The 15,667-nt window shown below is 42.1% G+C and overlaps 1 protein-coding gene across 3 annotated transcripts in view; it reads left to right on the forward strand.

The window, feature by feature from the left end:
• Positions 1-15,667, forward strand: part of luzp1 (leucine zipper protein 1) — a 55,109-nt gene that overhangs the window by 37,632 nt on the left and 1,810 nt on the right. For 2 of the 3 annotated variants that reach the window (XM_086050306.1, XM_086050307.1), the window contains 4 exons: positions 41-624; positions 700-861; positions 9,367-9,587; positions 10,271-15,641. In XM_086050306.1, the coding sequence (XP_085906432.1) occupies positions 41-624; positions 700-861; positions 9,367-9,567 (947 nt within the window). In that variant the 3' untranslated portion in view covers positions 9,568-9,587; positions 10,271-15,641. Of the gene's footprint in view, positions 1-40; positions 625-699; positions 862-9,366; positions 9,588-10,270; positions 15,642-15,667 lie in introns of those variants that run through there. The other variant, XR_015089404.1, reaches the window with a different exon arrangement.

Below are 15,667 nucleotides of genomic sequence, written 5' to 3' on the forward strand. Positions count from 1 at the left end.
CTCAGATGCCTCATTTATTCACGCTTCTTTCGTTGGGCAGGCTCCAGTAGTGAACACCATGGCAGTGTCTCGATCCCTTACGAAATCTCCATCCCCAAGAGCGAGATCACGATGCGGTCAAGCCAGGACCAGGACCCTGGAGCAGATAACCACAATGACTCCTCATCCAAGTCCCGGCTCCACAGCACCTCCAGAGTAGAAACAGCCATGAGGCACACGGCCTACCAACACAGCAGCTTTAGCCACCAGTCTCTGGACACTACCTCTGCTGACCTCAACGACATGGATTCGGCCTTCGAAAGCTCTAATAGCACCACCACGTTCACCAGCTGGCAAAACCAAAGTCATCCGCAGCACTCCCAGAAAGAGCATGTACCAGACACAAAGAATGTAACTGTGAGAAGCACTTGGAAGAACAAAGGCATTGCATCTGATGAGAAGGGTAGACGAAGAGCGGAAGGAAAGGTGATTACGGAGGGGGGCTCTGAGGATGAGGCAGAAACCGCAACAACATGGAGGGCTTATCTGGCAACAACGGTTGACTCTGAGGACTCTGTGAGCCCTGGACCCAGAACTGTTGGGATTGTTTCTGCTCTAAAGGCAGCCAAGCCATCCCCTTCAGATGTAAGTCATTTTCAAAATGACCACATTCAGACAAGCTGGTTGTTGGTGTTGCATGATTCCTTTGTGCTGTTGCAGATGTACATGCGGAGCTCTGACAAAGACTCTGAGGAATTGGTAATCCATCGTGGTGGAAGTGCCAAGTCTCCCTCTGTGGAAGCAGGAGCCCTGGGAAGGACTGTGCCTCACGCGCCTGTCACCTCCCAGTCCTGGAGCCGCTCATACTCGCAACGACCACAGGTACAACTCATGCCTCCAGACATGCTGCTCTAAAATTACGGTAGAGCGGATATGCGAGATTATGCCGTAGTTTCCACCATTTTCGGGTACTTCAGTGTTAGTTGCCCGAATCCTGCGTTCCCACACAGCACAAACAGAAAAGGGCGGGACGAAAAGTCACGGAGGGTGGAAATGAACAAGCTATTAACAACTGGAAAAGAAGGCTCGAAATACCTCAAAGAGAAGAAAATAGTTTTCCTGTATTTATGCATGCCATCTGCAATATGCGTGGCATAAACATGCCTCTATTTTTTTGCATTTATGATGGTCGTGCATGCATACTTCCTTCCGCTAATTACTGCATCTCGTTTGAGTGACTATTAAAGGTTGTATGGTGAATTTTGTCCATTGGTATGGACTGCAAATGTCTCTGTTTATGTAGTATATTACCTAATGGCTATAGCAACTGCTTATCGAGTGGGCTCCGTGGCTCCAATAACATGTCATTCTGTCAGATTGATAAAGTAGGCTCTGCTGGGAAAGAATCTTGCGTTTGCTTGCTTAAATTAATACCAAGCAAACATAAATATACAGTACACTGGAAGAGAACCATTCATCATCGTTGGTTTAAATTGTCCGAATATTTCATTGGAGATTAACGCAGAGGATTAGCCATTTATGGATGCTGTAGTGTCGCGTAGACTGATTGTTAACTCAGGAAACACTATATTCAAATCTTTCAGCGAATGAGCATTTCACATACGTAGTGCATATTGCATGGCAAGGAACTGGCCCCCCGAGCGGGATTACTCACCAGCCGGCCAGTCCCTTGTGGGAAGGCAGTGTTCAACAAAAACCTCTCACTCAACCTCCAATCATTCAAAATGACACTTTCCAAACCAAAATAATTCAAATGCCTCCACAATTATGGTGTTTTTGGTTTGAAATTGCATTATGGTGGAACTATAGTGCCAATCATGGATAATGAAATTCCACTTGAGAGAAAGGTTTAGGGGAGAGTGAGGTCATTTGTGCCAGGGGGCAAGTAGTGCCACCCCTGTTATTTAGTCAACCATAGAAGAAGTTGGGCATGTGACCACATATTTTTGAAGAGGCATCCATTTCGCTCATCCTGCAAAGAAGGGATACACATGGCTTGATAGGTAAGCACAATTAAGTTCCAAAAACATTTTTTTGCCGTCCGGAGTAAAATTTCCAGAATGACGTTTTGTTTTTTGTTTTTTTTATTGCTGTGTTTGAACAATTATAGAAAACTTTGTAAACAGTTCACACATGTTTCAGTGGTTTAGCAAGCTACATCATGAGTCTACAGTTAGTATGGTACTAGCTCAAAATAGCTGCAGGATGTATTTCTTTCAAAACGGTGGGCTTGGGGGAATTTGTGCCAAAGGACACATATTTTAGTTGGAGGCATTCCTGTGATTCCCTTGCGTAAAATGCACTTTAAGTAAAAATTGGCACTACTTAGCCCACTCCCGCCTACACAAGGCAACACTTGCAATTATCTATAGGTCATCAAACAGTACCAAGAACCTTTGGATTGCATACAAAGGGTGTGTGCTGTTGAAATATTGGTTGGTTAGTTGGCATAGCCCTTCAAAAATCATTTTCAAGAATACCTTTCTCCAAAAGAGGAGTTATTACTTAAATCAACCATCCTCTGGTACAGACCACAGTGGTACAAGAGAGGTTTCTTAATCAAGATGAGATCCAGACATCAGGTTGTTTGGCAGTCTAAATAAATTGTGCATAAAAAGAATAATGCAAATCACCTAAGGCACAGTTTTGTTGTATGTTAGATAGGGATATGCGTGGCGCCTTCCGTCCGTACTCTGCATTCATTTCATTCTAATTTCTGCCGGTATCCTGGAAGCTCAACGTAGCAGGACTCCCCGAAATCGTGGCGTGATTTGAAAAGATTCCTGAATTGAAGGGCATATAGCCTCACAGACCACCACAATTGGCTGCTTTACTGCTTCTGATTTGGTCTTCTTCTTAACTCATTCACTGCCTGACATTTTCAGACACTCTTTTACCCTAATATTTGAAAAAAATTGAGAAAAATATAAATGAGTTCCTGGTATTGAATGGCTGGACTGTTAAAAGTAAATTTGTCAATGGCAGTGAATGACTTAATAAGAACATCATTCATACCTTTTTGGGTTGTTAAAAACTTTACTCTTCTGATTTGTATTTGGGGATAATGTATATTCCGAATTGATTAAATGCAGAGCAGCCGCTGGGGTTTTTGCTGTATGTACCGAGAGCATAAATGAGGCCACACAGCAGTACCACGGTACTGGAAACTCAGCTGGGGTCTGTCATCTCCGGCCAGACATTTAAACTAATTGTCCAAGGGACTTCCCCCCTCATTTCCTTAATAGAGTCAAGCACTAATATATAGCGGTAGGAAGCGTAACGCTCACCATCCATTGTCGAATAAGTGTCTATTCAAACTTCGGAAGATACACTGTGGAAACGAACGCCTCTATTTGTGGAATTCTGTCATGATCAGGGTCCACCTCATCTTCACTACACGGCCTTGACCGCAACTCATTCCTTAGTTGACAGACCGACTGTAAAAGCTTAGAGCCAATGTTTTCTCTTTCAGTTTGTCTCCTCTTTTTGACCCCGTCTAACGTCAGTCATCCTTGAGTGGCGCTGGTTACCTTGGAGCCACTAGATAGGTTTTCAAAAAGACCCCCCCACTTCCCGTCCTGTAGCTCAGATGTGGTCATTCAGCAATGACCTGATGTACTGCCTGCCTCCTTCATTCAGTGTTTAGTCAGTTGTGCATTTAGGGAATTTCCTAAACCCATTTGCTTGATTTGCAGCCCTGATGGAACCTTGTTCATCCTGATTTTTGGAGCAACAAAGTGGCCACTTCATTTGGATAGCAGCGGTTAGCGACGCAAATTGACCAGACTGCAAGAAAAACACGGTTCAAATGGTGGTCATTGTTAGTCTTCCCTGCATTTCTTTTAGAACGGCCAATAATGTTTGGCTTGGATTCCCAGCACATTTTCAGTGGTCTGTACTGTGTTCATTCCCAAGAGGTTTGGATAAATACAGCTGCAGTCATGACAGTGGGAGGTGGGGGATTACGGTAGTATGTGATTGCAGTGTCAAAGGTTGACGGTGGAGCTTGCTTGTAGACCCCATGAATGCGTCCTAAACTGGCTTGATTGGTGCATAATAAGTTGGTCCAAATCAGCGCAATTGCATTGTTCTAGACTTGAGGGAAGTCTGTACACGTTACTCTTTGCTAGAGAACCAAGGGATAAGGAAATTGCAGATGTCAGCTTAGCTTGCTGTACCCAAACAAATCAATAGTCATTAAAGGAGGAGATGACGGTCCATTGCTTTGAGTGGCTTGCAGCCAGCCTGACCCTAAAAGTCATTGATTATTGGGCAAACCTTTTGTGTTCGCAGTGCTGGTCATTTTCACATTGCTGACATCACGTTCTTATTCTTTAAAGGGGAAGTCAACCCAAACATATTTCAAGAATATGTTCCAAGCAGGCGGCACGGTGAGCGACTGGTTAGCACGTCCGCCTCACGGTTCAGAGGTCGTGGGTTCGATCCCGGCTCCGGCCGCCCTGTGTGGAGTTTGCTTGTTCTCCCCGTGCCTGGGTGGGTTTTCTCCGGGTACTCCGGTTTCCTCCCACATTCCAAAAACATGCTTGGTAGGTTGAATGGACACTCTAAATTGCCCCTAGGTGTGATTGTGAGTGCGGATGTTTGTTTGTCTCTGTGTGCCCTGCGATTGGCTGGCAACCGATTCAGGGTGTCCCCCGCCTACTGCCCGAAGACAGCTGGGATAGGCGCCAGCACGCCCGCGACCCTTGTGAGGATAAGCGGTACAGATAATGGATGGATGGATGTTCTATGCAGGCCCACTAGTTGAAACAAGGCATTCTGATAAATATTGCGTTTGTGGAATAAGAGTGAAACCACCCGTTTTTAGCCATCTCAGGGGGCGGCCATTTTGTCGCTTCTGTCGACTGAAAATGACATCACAACTGCTCAGGGCTCAGGTAACGACCAATCACGGGTTATCTGTTTTCTGAAGCTGAGCCGTGATTGGTCGCTACCTGAGCCCTGAGCAGTTGTGATGTCATTTTCGGTCGACAGAAGTCACAAAATGGCCGCCCAATGAGATGGCTAAAAACGGGTGGAATTTGCTGCTTAAGTCATATTCCACAAACGCAATATTAATCAGAATGCCGTGTTTAAACTAGTGGGCCTGCTGGTATCATATTCTTGAAAAAAAATGTGTTTAGGTTCATTTCCCTTTTAAACAGATACTAACAATCACTTGTTTATTATTATGCCCATAGCTTATAATAATGTTGTCGTCTCATCTTTTTATTTAGAACATACACAAGCACAATACCGTGATTTATAACAGTAGAAATATCACAGCCACACTTTAGTTCCTATTTTCAAAACACCTGGTGATGTTGGCATTGGCTCTGAAGACTACTGACATTCAGCTTTTATGCAATAAGAAATACAATAAGCAGAACTACTTACAGTTACAAGTAGGGGTGGGCGGTATGACGATATTATATCGTTAAGCGGTTTAACGTGTTCACGATCTCATAAAGCCAAAAGATCGTTTGATCGTCTACATGGCACATTCTAAACAGTTTAGCTCTATGGCGGCGCAAAGCCGCTGACGCGTATACCCGACCAAACAATCAACCATTGTTTTATGTTTAACATGAGGAAAATGGTCAGAAATGTGCAAATTAGTCTTAAAAAAGCAATGTAAATAAAAGAATCACGATAAAATTGTGATCGTGAGTTTATTTATTTATTTTGAATCGTGATATGATATTTTTGCCAGATTTTGCCCACCCCTACTTACAAGACAAATGCAGGACTCTTCAAAAGTCTTAGCTTACCATTTACGTTCCTTGCTTGTCAGAGGGATGGGAATGAGCCATGGCTGGCTTAAGGAAGAACACATTTTGTTGGGCATGGTGGGATTCTTCATTCGTCATTCTTTGTCATCTTCTATAAATCAGCCAGTCTCCTTTTTACTTACAAACAGATGGACAAACAAACACAAATATGGCACTCTTGCGTGACATTCTACTGTAGTTTTACTGTAAAGGCCCATACGGTATTTTTGCTAAAATAGCACATTTAAGACTTTGACACAAATCTGCCCTTAAATGCTCATTTTAGCCATTGCTTCACTTTTAACGGTACATGAATTCAGTTAAGTAGGCATCGGGGAACCTCATTATGCTTACATGAATGAGATATATTTTATTACAACTAATGAGAAAGACACCCCAAAAAATCCAGTATTGAGTCTAAAACCAGAGGCGAGGTCTTCTGTACGTCTGGAATACGACTCGGCAGCAGGCCGATGACGGTCCGACTACAAAAATAGGTTCAAGGTCGCTTCTGTATAAACCTCCGTCCGGACTAATCATGGGTGACCACCAATTTTCCGAAACGTGTTACCTGAATTCTTGAACATGGTGTATTGGAAGAGGCGATTTTAATTTTGCTTAGCATGGCGAAGTCATTCTTTCAAATTGCATGTGAGACAAAGGGCAGACAAGTTGAAGTGGCGATGTAATTGGTTCTGCAGACGGTGTACATTCACCTAGACGAGAGCAGGGTTCCCCAAATTTGGTTAGGCTACATTTGCACAATATTCCCGGCGGCAACGGCAGCCCAGTTTGCCCGAAACGTAGTGTGTCGTACGATTGTTGACTATTTTTCCGTATTCAACACATCAAGCGTTCGTGAACGTCTATGGGGAGAAAAAGGCTTCATGCCCATAAAATCCAAAACACAGTGGTGGTCGTTTTGATATTTTCAGAGCTTGAAGTGGGCATGAGTAGAAATGTGCATGCATATTTTGATGACTCTTCATAGCAGTTTTCTGACATATATCAACGTTAAGCCTTTTTACATTTACATGAAGCATTTTAGACTGTCCCTGAAATGGGGCTTCTGTAGCCACCGGCAATATAATGTAAAAGTAGCATTACTCCCCGGGACCAAAACCTCATGAACCATAAACAATGAAAAAGAATGCAGAAGAAATGAATTGGGCCTTATTGCTCCTACATGAAATTAGGTCCCTGCTTAGTGGCCAATAAAATAGTTTTCAGCATTTTTTGTATTTGACCCAATAAAATGCATTTTAGGTCCCGACCCCCAGTTTGGGAAACCCTGATTTAGAGCAGTCTGTTAAGTTCATGCCTAATAAGCCAGACTGACTTAGTGTTTTCTTTGTTGCCAGACGCAATTTCCTGTTTAAATTTGGCATTCCGTAGCATTCATACACGTGAACAGGAGCCGCTATGTGTGATGACGCCAGAACTTCTCAGTGGCTTTACTGTGCCGGGACACATTAACAGCATTTATAGCGGGCTGACGTTCCTCTTACCCAAATATTGACACAAAGCCACACGTGGACATGTTCTCACACTCGGCAACCTACTTTACTTTCGCCTGAACTGCAAGAACATTGATTCTGGAAGATGGGACATTTTATTATAAAGTAAGGAAAGTTATGTGTCTTGCCGAGCTCAAGTGTGGGGGGGGGGGGGGAGGCGTTCCCAAGTTGTTTTGACTCCATGCAACACAGATGCGAAGCTGTTTTTACTCACAATAACGCAATTATGCATCTTAAACTGAAACATTTATAAATCATGGTCATTTTTCTCATTGAAATGAATGGAAATGCCATTAATCAGTTCCAGTCCCAATTATAAGTTGTACTTTATTTTTATTTTTTTAGTTTGTTGTTTTTGTTTTTTTTCATCGGTGTGTGGTTAAAATAAATATAATGCAATACAGAAATAAATGAAAACATGATAGCTATTTATTGCTCAATAACTTTAACTAAGGATGGGAAAAGTGGAGGGGGACAGCAGCTCTCCATTGAAAAAGCCATCTATTATTAGCACTAGTACTTAGGCGTACTTAAAATCTTTTCATGTTCTCAAAAATCGTCAGTCTGCCTTGCAATCCGGTGCGCTTTATGTACGGATGTGGGCCGTTCATGCGCATTTTAAAAATGAGTGAAAATGTTAAAAATCCGTATTTGTGTACCTCACTTTAGAACCGTGATTTGCCGGGAAGCAAAATCTTCCTGCCATTTTTCACTTTCCAATAAATGTTTGCATTTGTAACAACAAAAGCTGAGCCAGCAACTTTCTAACGGCCTGAGATTCCCTTTCCTTCACTTTGTGTAAAGGTGGTTTCCAGCATTCCCAATACATGCGCCAGCTTTTATAAGGACTGACGTTTTCAAACACACTGCTTATTATTCCGAACACAACTTTGCAAGCGTCTCGTCGCTGGCAGTAGGGAAGAGTGTGAAGCCACCTTGGCTCACAGCTTGCTGACCATAGAAGGAGAATATTGCCACCCTAACGTTTCCTCCCCTCAGCGACTCGGAGCAGGAAGTGACCGCAACCGGCACGCCCACTCTGCAGGCTTTGGGGGTGACATATTTCCTGCCCTCCCAGACGCAGCGAAAGCAATTCCAGCAAGGCTCTAATCGAAGCCAATTAGCCTGAATGCCTATTAAAAAGGACCTCCTGAGCCATTTAACCACCAAATATAATTACACTGCTGGAAATGACTGTAAAAGTCTCACTTTGCCTGGTCACTCGGGTTGCGGAGGTGCCCTCGCAGCCACTAAATTAGAAATTTCTAGGTTTTGGGCCATGTGGTTTTTTTTTTTTTTTTTTTTTGGTGGGGAGATTTTTGTTTCCACAAAGCAAACTTGAGCGTTTTAGAATACACGTTCTAGTACATCCTACATGATAAAGACGTCTAAACTACACTTACAAGAAACTGTCGGCGATTGAACCTTTTACATCAAACACCCCAGTGATGGGAATTCATCAAGAAAAAAGTTGAAGTCACAAAAAATCTTCGCGTTATTTGCTGGAAAACTCACCTATTCGCGTTTTTTTGTGTCTTTCTGAAACACCGTAAGATCCCACAAAATGTAAATTCACCTATTCGTGGCTCTTGCAAGGAACCTTTCCTCCATTATTAGCTGGAAAACTCGCCAATTTGCTTTTTTGGGGATCTGGCTAAAGCCATGTCTAATATAGGAGTGTTGATTTGGCGCCATCTGGTGGCATCTTGGTCCTGATCCACAATGCTTGAAGTGGAGCATCATGTCGTCAGGCCATTTGCCTGATTTGATTTTGTCTGACTGAGGGGAAAAAAGTGACTTTTTTGCCATCTTGTGCGATCTTTCTGTTTGGTCGTCAATTACTGTTTTATTTTCACTATTTGCAGTGGGACTGGGGGCTCACTGTAGCCTCAAATGATGGTGACAGTTTGATTTATTTATTTTTTTTCCTGTTGGTTCCTTAATGGACAAACGACAATCAATTAGCATCCAAGAAGGGATTATTTGACCTCAAAGGTTCCGCTGCGAACACTATTTCGTTTCAACTTTATCGTCATTTTCTCACTTACTTTAACTCACTTCCTTTTTTTTCTGCCCAGGGTTCAAATGCTGACCATTTGTCATGGAGACAGCACCTCTCCACCACAAACTCCGTCCCCCTGGGGAGCTCCTACGACCGATCTGCCAAGACAACGGGGGTGTCGTCCAGAGGTGAGCAGTGGTCCAGTCGGGGGCAAGCATCGGGAAAGAGCGGCGCCGGGAGCCGGGCCTGGACCCATCGCCAAGCTGAACATCATTAGGGCAACTTGAGGGAAGCCAGGTAAGAAGATGCTGGGGTTACTTTTAGCCAAGGTTGCCAAATATTGTTTTGACCTAACAGTTTTCAGATTGGAGAAAAAGGAGGGTCTTGGAGGCATCTTGTTTTTTTTGGAAACATGCTGAAACCAGTTTTGTTCAAAAAGTTTTGTTCAAAAAGTTAACATTAGTATGATAGATATTGATTTTTTTTAATTTTATATTATTATTGTTATTATTATTATTTTATTTTCCTTTAATGAAAAAAAATGTGCTTGTCTAATTCAACTTTTCTATTTTTAATTTTCTTACAGTCCAAAAACAGATGGGTCAAAAATAACCCAATTTGTGTAAAAAAAGGGACTGGCAACTTCGGTCAATTTGAAGTCGGGTTGTTTAGTACAAAAGAACCCCCCAAAATGGGTCATTTTGTATAAAACAACCACAACAATTGGGTTGTTTTGTACAAAACATGAAAGTTGCGTCAAATTGACCCAAGTTGATCCCTTTTGAACCAAATTGGGTTATTTTTCATTCATCTGTTTTTAGAGTTTGTTAAAAAAAAAAAAAAAAAAGGTTTTTCCCCATATTATTTTGTGTGGGATTTTATTTGTATTTATTTTTTATTTTTTCATTTGAATGAAGTCACCAAACATTTAGTTTCCGTGTTATTTTAATCGGACTTCGCTGTCGTTCTTTTTCCAACAGATGGCTCAGTAGGGATCATGCAGCACCATCTCCAACACACTGCGGCTTCTAGAACAAGCAAAGACAAGAAAACAATCACAGCCATGTTAAGAAAAAAAAAAAAAAAAAAAAAAAAAAGAGACAGTGAGACTAACTTAACTGTGACCTCGAATGCACATCGAGACGCAAACATTTCCACTTCCTCTCCTGCCCTCCGCGATGGTCCGGGCAGGAGAGGGCCTCGCCAACTGCACGTATCCTCTTCTGCTTGTTTGGATGTATTATAGTCACCTTGTAGACATGACAAAGGAGAGGCACATGCAAGGACCGTATCAGTCCCGTCACGTCATCTCACAACAAACTGCTGCGTCATGCCGATACCTGACAAAGGATGCCGACTTTCAGTGTGACCAAAAACAGGAAGCGAATTACTCAGTTCCGGGATATTTTTTCCCCGTGAGACTGTCTTGGCATGTTCGGAAGCATGCACTCATGCATATGTACACACTCGTAATAAAAAAAATAAAGAAAAAAATGGGGGACCTACCACCTAGTAAATATGAGAATATGGTCCATTGTTCAAGTGTAAATACTTCAGATGAACTGATATAAAATCTAAAAAGTGAAATATTTTACCCAGAACTTCTCATATTTGCCCACCGCTTTCTTTGTAAAGCAACCGGGACTGTTTTGGTCCTTGGTCATAATTACGCACGGTAATTCGCTTCCTGTTGTGTTATCATTTTTCCTTACCCCTTTCTGCTTCCTCTTTCAAATGCAGTGCACATGTAGGGGGATTTTGTTTTTTAATTATTCATATACTGGATTATCGTGGTGCTTTCTTTTTCTTTTCGACTGTTCTCATTTATGCGTTTGAGAGACTTTGCACATCATCGGTGACTGGGGCGCAATCGTGCGAATTTTATTCACACGCTGGCCAAATGTGAGTTAAAGTGAAATTTGGATTGTCGTGGAAATGCAAGAGAGTAAGCAAAGTTTGGTTTAAAAAAGTCCCACTGCTAGACATCTTCGTAACCTTTCACAATACATGCAAATGCGCTAAAATGTATTAGAGGTTAGCAGTATCCTTTATTAGTAGTGAATTTTCTCAAAATTGGATAGGAATACTTTTCACAAATAAAAATGACTCCCTCACCAAACAAAAATTTGCTTTAACTCAGCATTCTGGCCAGGGTATGAATCGGTTATGTAACGTTATTTTTGTGATTTAAAACAACAATACTGGATATAGCAGCAGCAGCAGAAACCTCACACACTTTTTATCGAGAGCAAACCCGATGATGAAATGTTTGATATTTGTAACAGAATGCGGCTCACAAGCAATCGCCATGACTCGGCTTGTCAAAAACCACCATTTTGACACAAAATAACTTTGGTTTATTTTTATCTTTCTGTTCAACGCTTGAGCAGTCAAACTAAACAGTTTGCTCTGGTTTGTAATTCGCTAAGATGTCGTTACTTCTGGACATTGGGATCTACTAGAGAAATTGAGCCTACGTTGCTTTTCGTGGAGGGGGTGCACCTCCTCCCTGATGGATTTCAAAACAGGTTTTCCTAGTTTCTCTAGAAAGCCCAAAAGAAAGCCCAGAATTTCCTTTACATTTGACTGTCAGAAGGGTGTAGCGGTGCCTTCATGGCTCCCGGATCAAGGAAAATCCAAACCCTAAGACATCTTGTTGGGATCTCTGGGAGCACTTAAACCGGAGACCAAGAACCTGTCACCGGATAATGACAAACGTTAAACTCAAAAGTGTAAAGTTCTCGGCTCCGTCCAATCCTGCCACTTCGGCCTCGTCTGACCCGTGGCCGTCTAATTGTGGCGGCGCGTCGAACGGCCGGACGGGGATCGAACAGACAGGTGTCCGCTTGCTTTAGCGCTGTCATTAATGTGCTAAGCTGCCACGCCAAATGTTAACAGGTTTTCGGTCTGGAGTTTTTTAAACCACTGGAAGGTTTATTTAAATAGCAACACGTTGACACTGATTTCCACCAGTTTGACGAAGCTCGATAAATTTGCATCCGGTTTGAGTTGGGGATTTGTCTAAGGAAGATCGCCATTGTTGTGTTGTGAAATTTTTATCAGACAGCTATGCACTCGGCCATTTTTTCACTCATAAGCTTCCAAAGGCTAGTAACAGCGTCCCAATAAATCCTGACCATGTGTGTCCAGCACTCCACAGCATCCAGCAACAAAACAGTAATGTTAGTTAGTCCAGGAGTCACAGGAATTTTAGCTTTAAACTTTGTTCCAATAGCAATCTGGTGACACACTGCTTCCCACCCGCTTTGCTAACCAGATAACGTAGCATCCCGTTTCTGTTTGGGAAGGGATCTGTGGCTGGAAGATGCTCGCTTGTTCAAGTGTTTTGAAACTCCATCTGCCTGCTATGCACTTGGCAGTTCTTTAGTTGTAATCTTGTAAAAAATCCTGACAAAGCCCAACATGTTTTGTCCAACACTCCAGTTTTGCCATGAGCACCCAGCAACAAAAACATGAATGTCCTTCGTCCTTATCCAGGATTCACTGGAATTTCAGTCTTAAACCTTGTAGGATTTCTTTGGAAAAATAGCAATTTTGTGACAAACTGATTACCACCTGCTTCAGTTAGCTTGATAAATTAGCATCCCTAGTATTTGAGCTTTCAAGGTGGATCCCTAAAAAGCAAGGAACCGCATCCCGGTAAATCCAGACTAATGCGTTTTGTTAACATGCAGCAACAAGAATACAATTTTCCTTCGTGCTCACCTAGGATTCACACGACAAATTTAGGTCTATAGCTGCTAAGTGTGACATCACTGAAGAATTTCTTGGATTTGAATTTCTTTATCCAACGCTCCACAGCTATGCCACAACACAATAACAAAAGCATGACTGTCCAAAATCCATTTGTCTAAGGAAGGGCCCAGCTTTTGGGTACGTGAAAGTTTTCCTAACTACATCCACCTCCGTTGCACTTGTCCGTTCTTCCAAAAACTAGGAGCACCACCCAAACAAAGCCCGAAGTCCATTTTTTAAGCGATTGCCCAGGATTCTCATGAAGAGTTTTTGGCTTTCCGTCCAAAGTGTAACTAACACCCGGTCTGGATTCTTGAGGTAGCCCCCTGGTGACATCGTGATTCCTACCGATAAATTTGCATCCCTGGTACCTTTATGTTTTGAAGACTTTGGGAAAGGATTTTTCTCAGGAACATCCCAGCTGTCGGAAAGTTTGTGACGTCCATACGCTGTTTTTCCAAAAGCGAGGAACACCATACCGATAAAGCCTGAGGTCCATGTATTTAGCGTCTGTCTTGGATTTGCATGAAAAATTCTGGTCTTTCGGTCCAATGTATGACATAGTACAGTCAGGATTTTGTTCGGTAGCACTCTTCTGACTCGCTGACTCACCGGTAATTTAGCATTCCAAATCCCTTCTCTTTCAGTTTGGGGAATAATTTGTCTCGAAGGACGTATCGGTTTCGTGACAAATTTAAGGTTTTTGAAAACCCCGTCTGTCATTCTTACAAAAACTAACAACCCCATCCCCACGTCCATGTTTCATTAGTTGTCAAAAATGCTCGTGAAGATACCAGTTGTCAATAATGTCTTTAGTGATACTCTCGAGATTTTCGAAACTCAACTACAGGCTACTCCCTTCCAAGATTCCAGCAACCATCCCCGCATGAATGGTTGTCTAGGATTGTCAGGATTTTGGTTCATAGCTCCCTCACTGATTCCCGCCATTAATTTAGCATCCCTTTTGACTTCCTTAGCTTTCACGATGTGAAAGATTTTGTTTCAGGAAGAAGCCAGCTACTGGAAACTTGTTGGTTTCGTGACACGTTTTGAGGTTTTCAAAACTCTATCTGCTGTTCTTCCAAAAATCTAGGAACACCGTCCCAACACAGCTTGATATCCAATGTTTTATTAGATGTCCGAAATGATTGTGAAAAATGTTTGGTCTTCTGTCTAAAGTATGATTTCACCGCACCAGAATTTCTTTAAGTTGCACCCTGGTGACATCCTCAGTTCCCACCGTTAAATCATCCCTAGTACCTTTTGTCCGGGACGGTCTTTTGATCCCAGCAGTTGGAAACTGTGACATGCTTGAGGTTTTTCTTGAGAATTGGCCAGAACTCACGTCCAGGAACATGATGATTCGTTAGGAATCACCTCAATTATTTTAATCATTAGGTTCAAAGACTGTAGATTTTCTTTTTTAATAGCAATCTGTTGGCACTGGTGCCTCGTATGTTATGGGGAATTTGTCTAAAGAAATCGTTTTGGGAGTTTTTCCCTTTTATGCACTTGCTCGCCTACAAGCCTTGAGAAACAAAGCCTAATGGCCACAGTTTGTCCAACACTTTGCAGTGTTAGTGGTCACACAGGAGTTTGCTTCTCCCAGAAATCATCTTCTGGCATATGTTGATATAAACATTTTATTTCGAATTTGACTTCAGTGCTCGTTTTTCCACCCTCTTCATTGTTCTTTGTGGGCTATGGTGTTACTGGGTAGACTGTAATCTGCACTTAACCAGCACTTAACTTTAAGATCTGCAATGGATTATACCCCCCCCCCCCCCCACACTTTTTTTTCTTTTTTTTTTTTGCTGGTCAAAACCCGCTTTGTGTACCTGTTTCCTTTCACGTCACCAGATTGATGCATCAGAGGAGTTCTATGTGGAATGACTTTTGGGCCCCCCTCCATCTTAGCCTGTGCCAAAATCATTCCACCATATTTGTAGTCCAGCTGGATCTCCATTTTATTTCTTTGTTTGAAGAAAAAAAAAAATGATGTCTTATTTTGGAAACTTAATAGATTTTATTTAAGGTAAAAAAAAAAAAAAAATCATGTAATTTTGTAAAGTGGGCCTTATTAATGGAATATATTTGTCCATCTTTGTTTTAAGATCGATATATATATATTTTTTGTTGTGTTATGACACACTCCTGGAGAGTTTTTTTTTTGTGTTTGTTGTTTAAGTACATTTCTCACAACCTGGGGGGTGGGGGGGCTCCCGTTTGTTTTTGCCGTCATCTTCAGGGTTTGTACGTCTTCTGCTGTTTGTTGTGCCAAAGAAAGAAGCGTGCACACAAATAGGAACTTATGAAACTTAGGAATAGGGGTATTGTGACGTTTTCATCATTTGTGTAAATTCACACGGTGTGCAGACATAAACATGTAATCAAAATAAAAAGGCTTTTATGAGTTTGTATGAGCTGCCTAAGAGGGGAGGGAGTCAGCTGCTTATGATTTTTTTTTTTTTTTGTTCCTTTTTAGACTTAATCCATTGTGCATGTTTTAACTCTCCTGTGGCATGTAGGTAAGCTGCCAACTGTACAGCAGACCATATGTATTCTAATAAAAAATAAAAAGCAACCCATTTGTAACACGCTGACTCTGAGCAAATCTGTGC

Source organism: Filicampus tigris, chromosome 13 (assembly GCF_054856515.1).
Source record: "Filicampus tigris isolate MCC_2025a chromosome 13, RoL_Ftig_1.0, whole genome shotgun sequence".
Classification (NCBI taxonomy): domain Eukaryota; kingdom Metazoa; phylum Chordata; class Actinopteri; order Syngnathiformes; family Syngnathidae; genus Filicampus; species Filicampus tigris.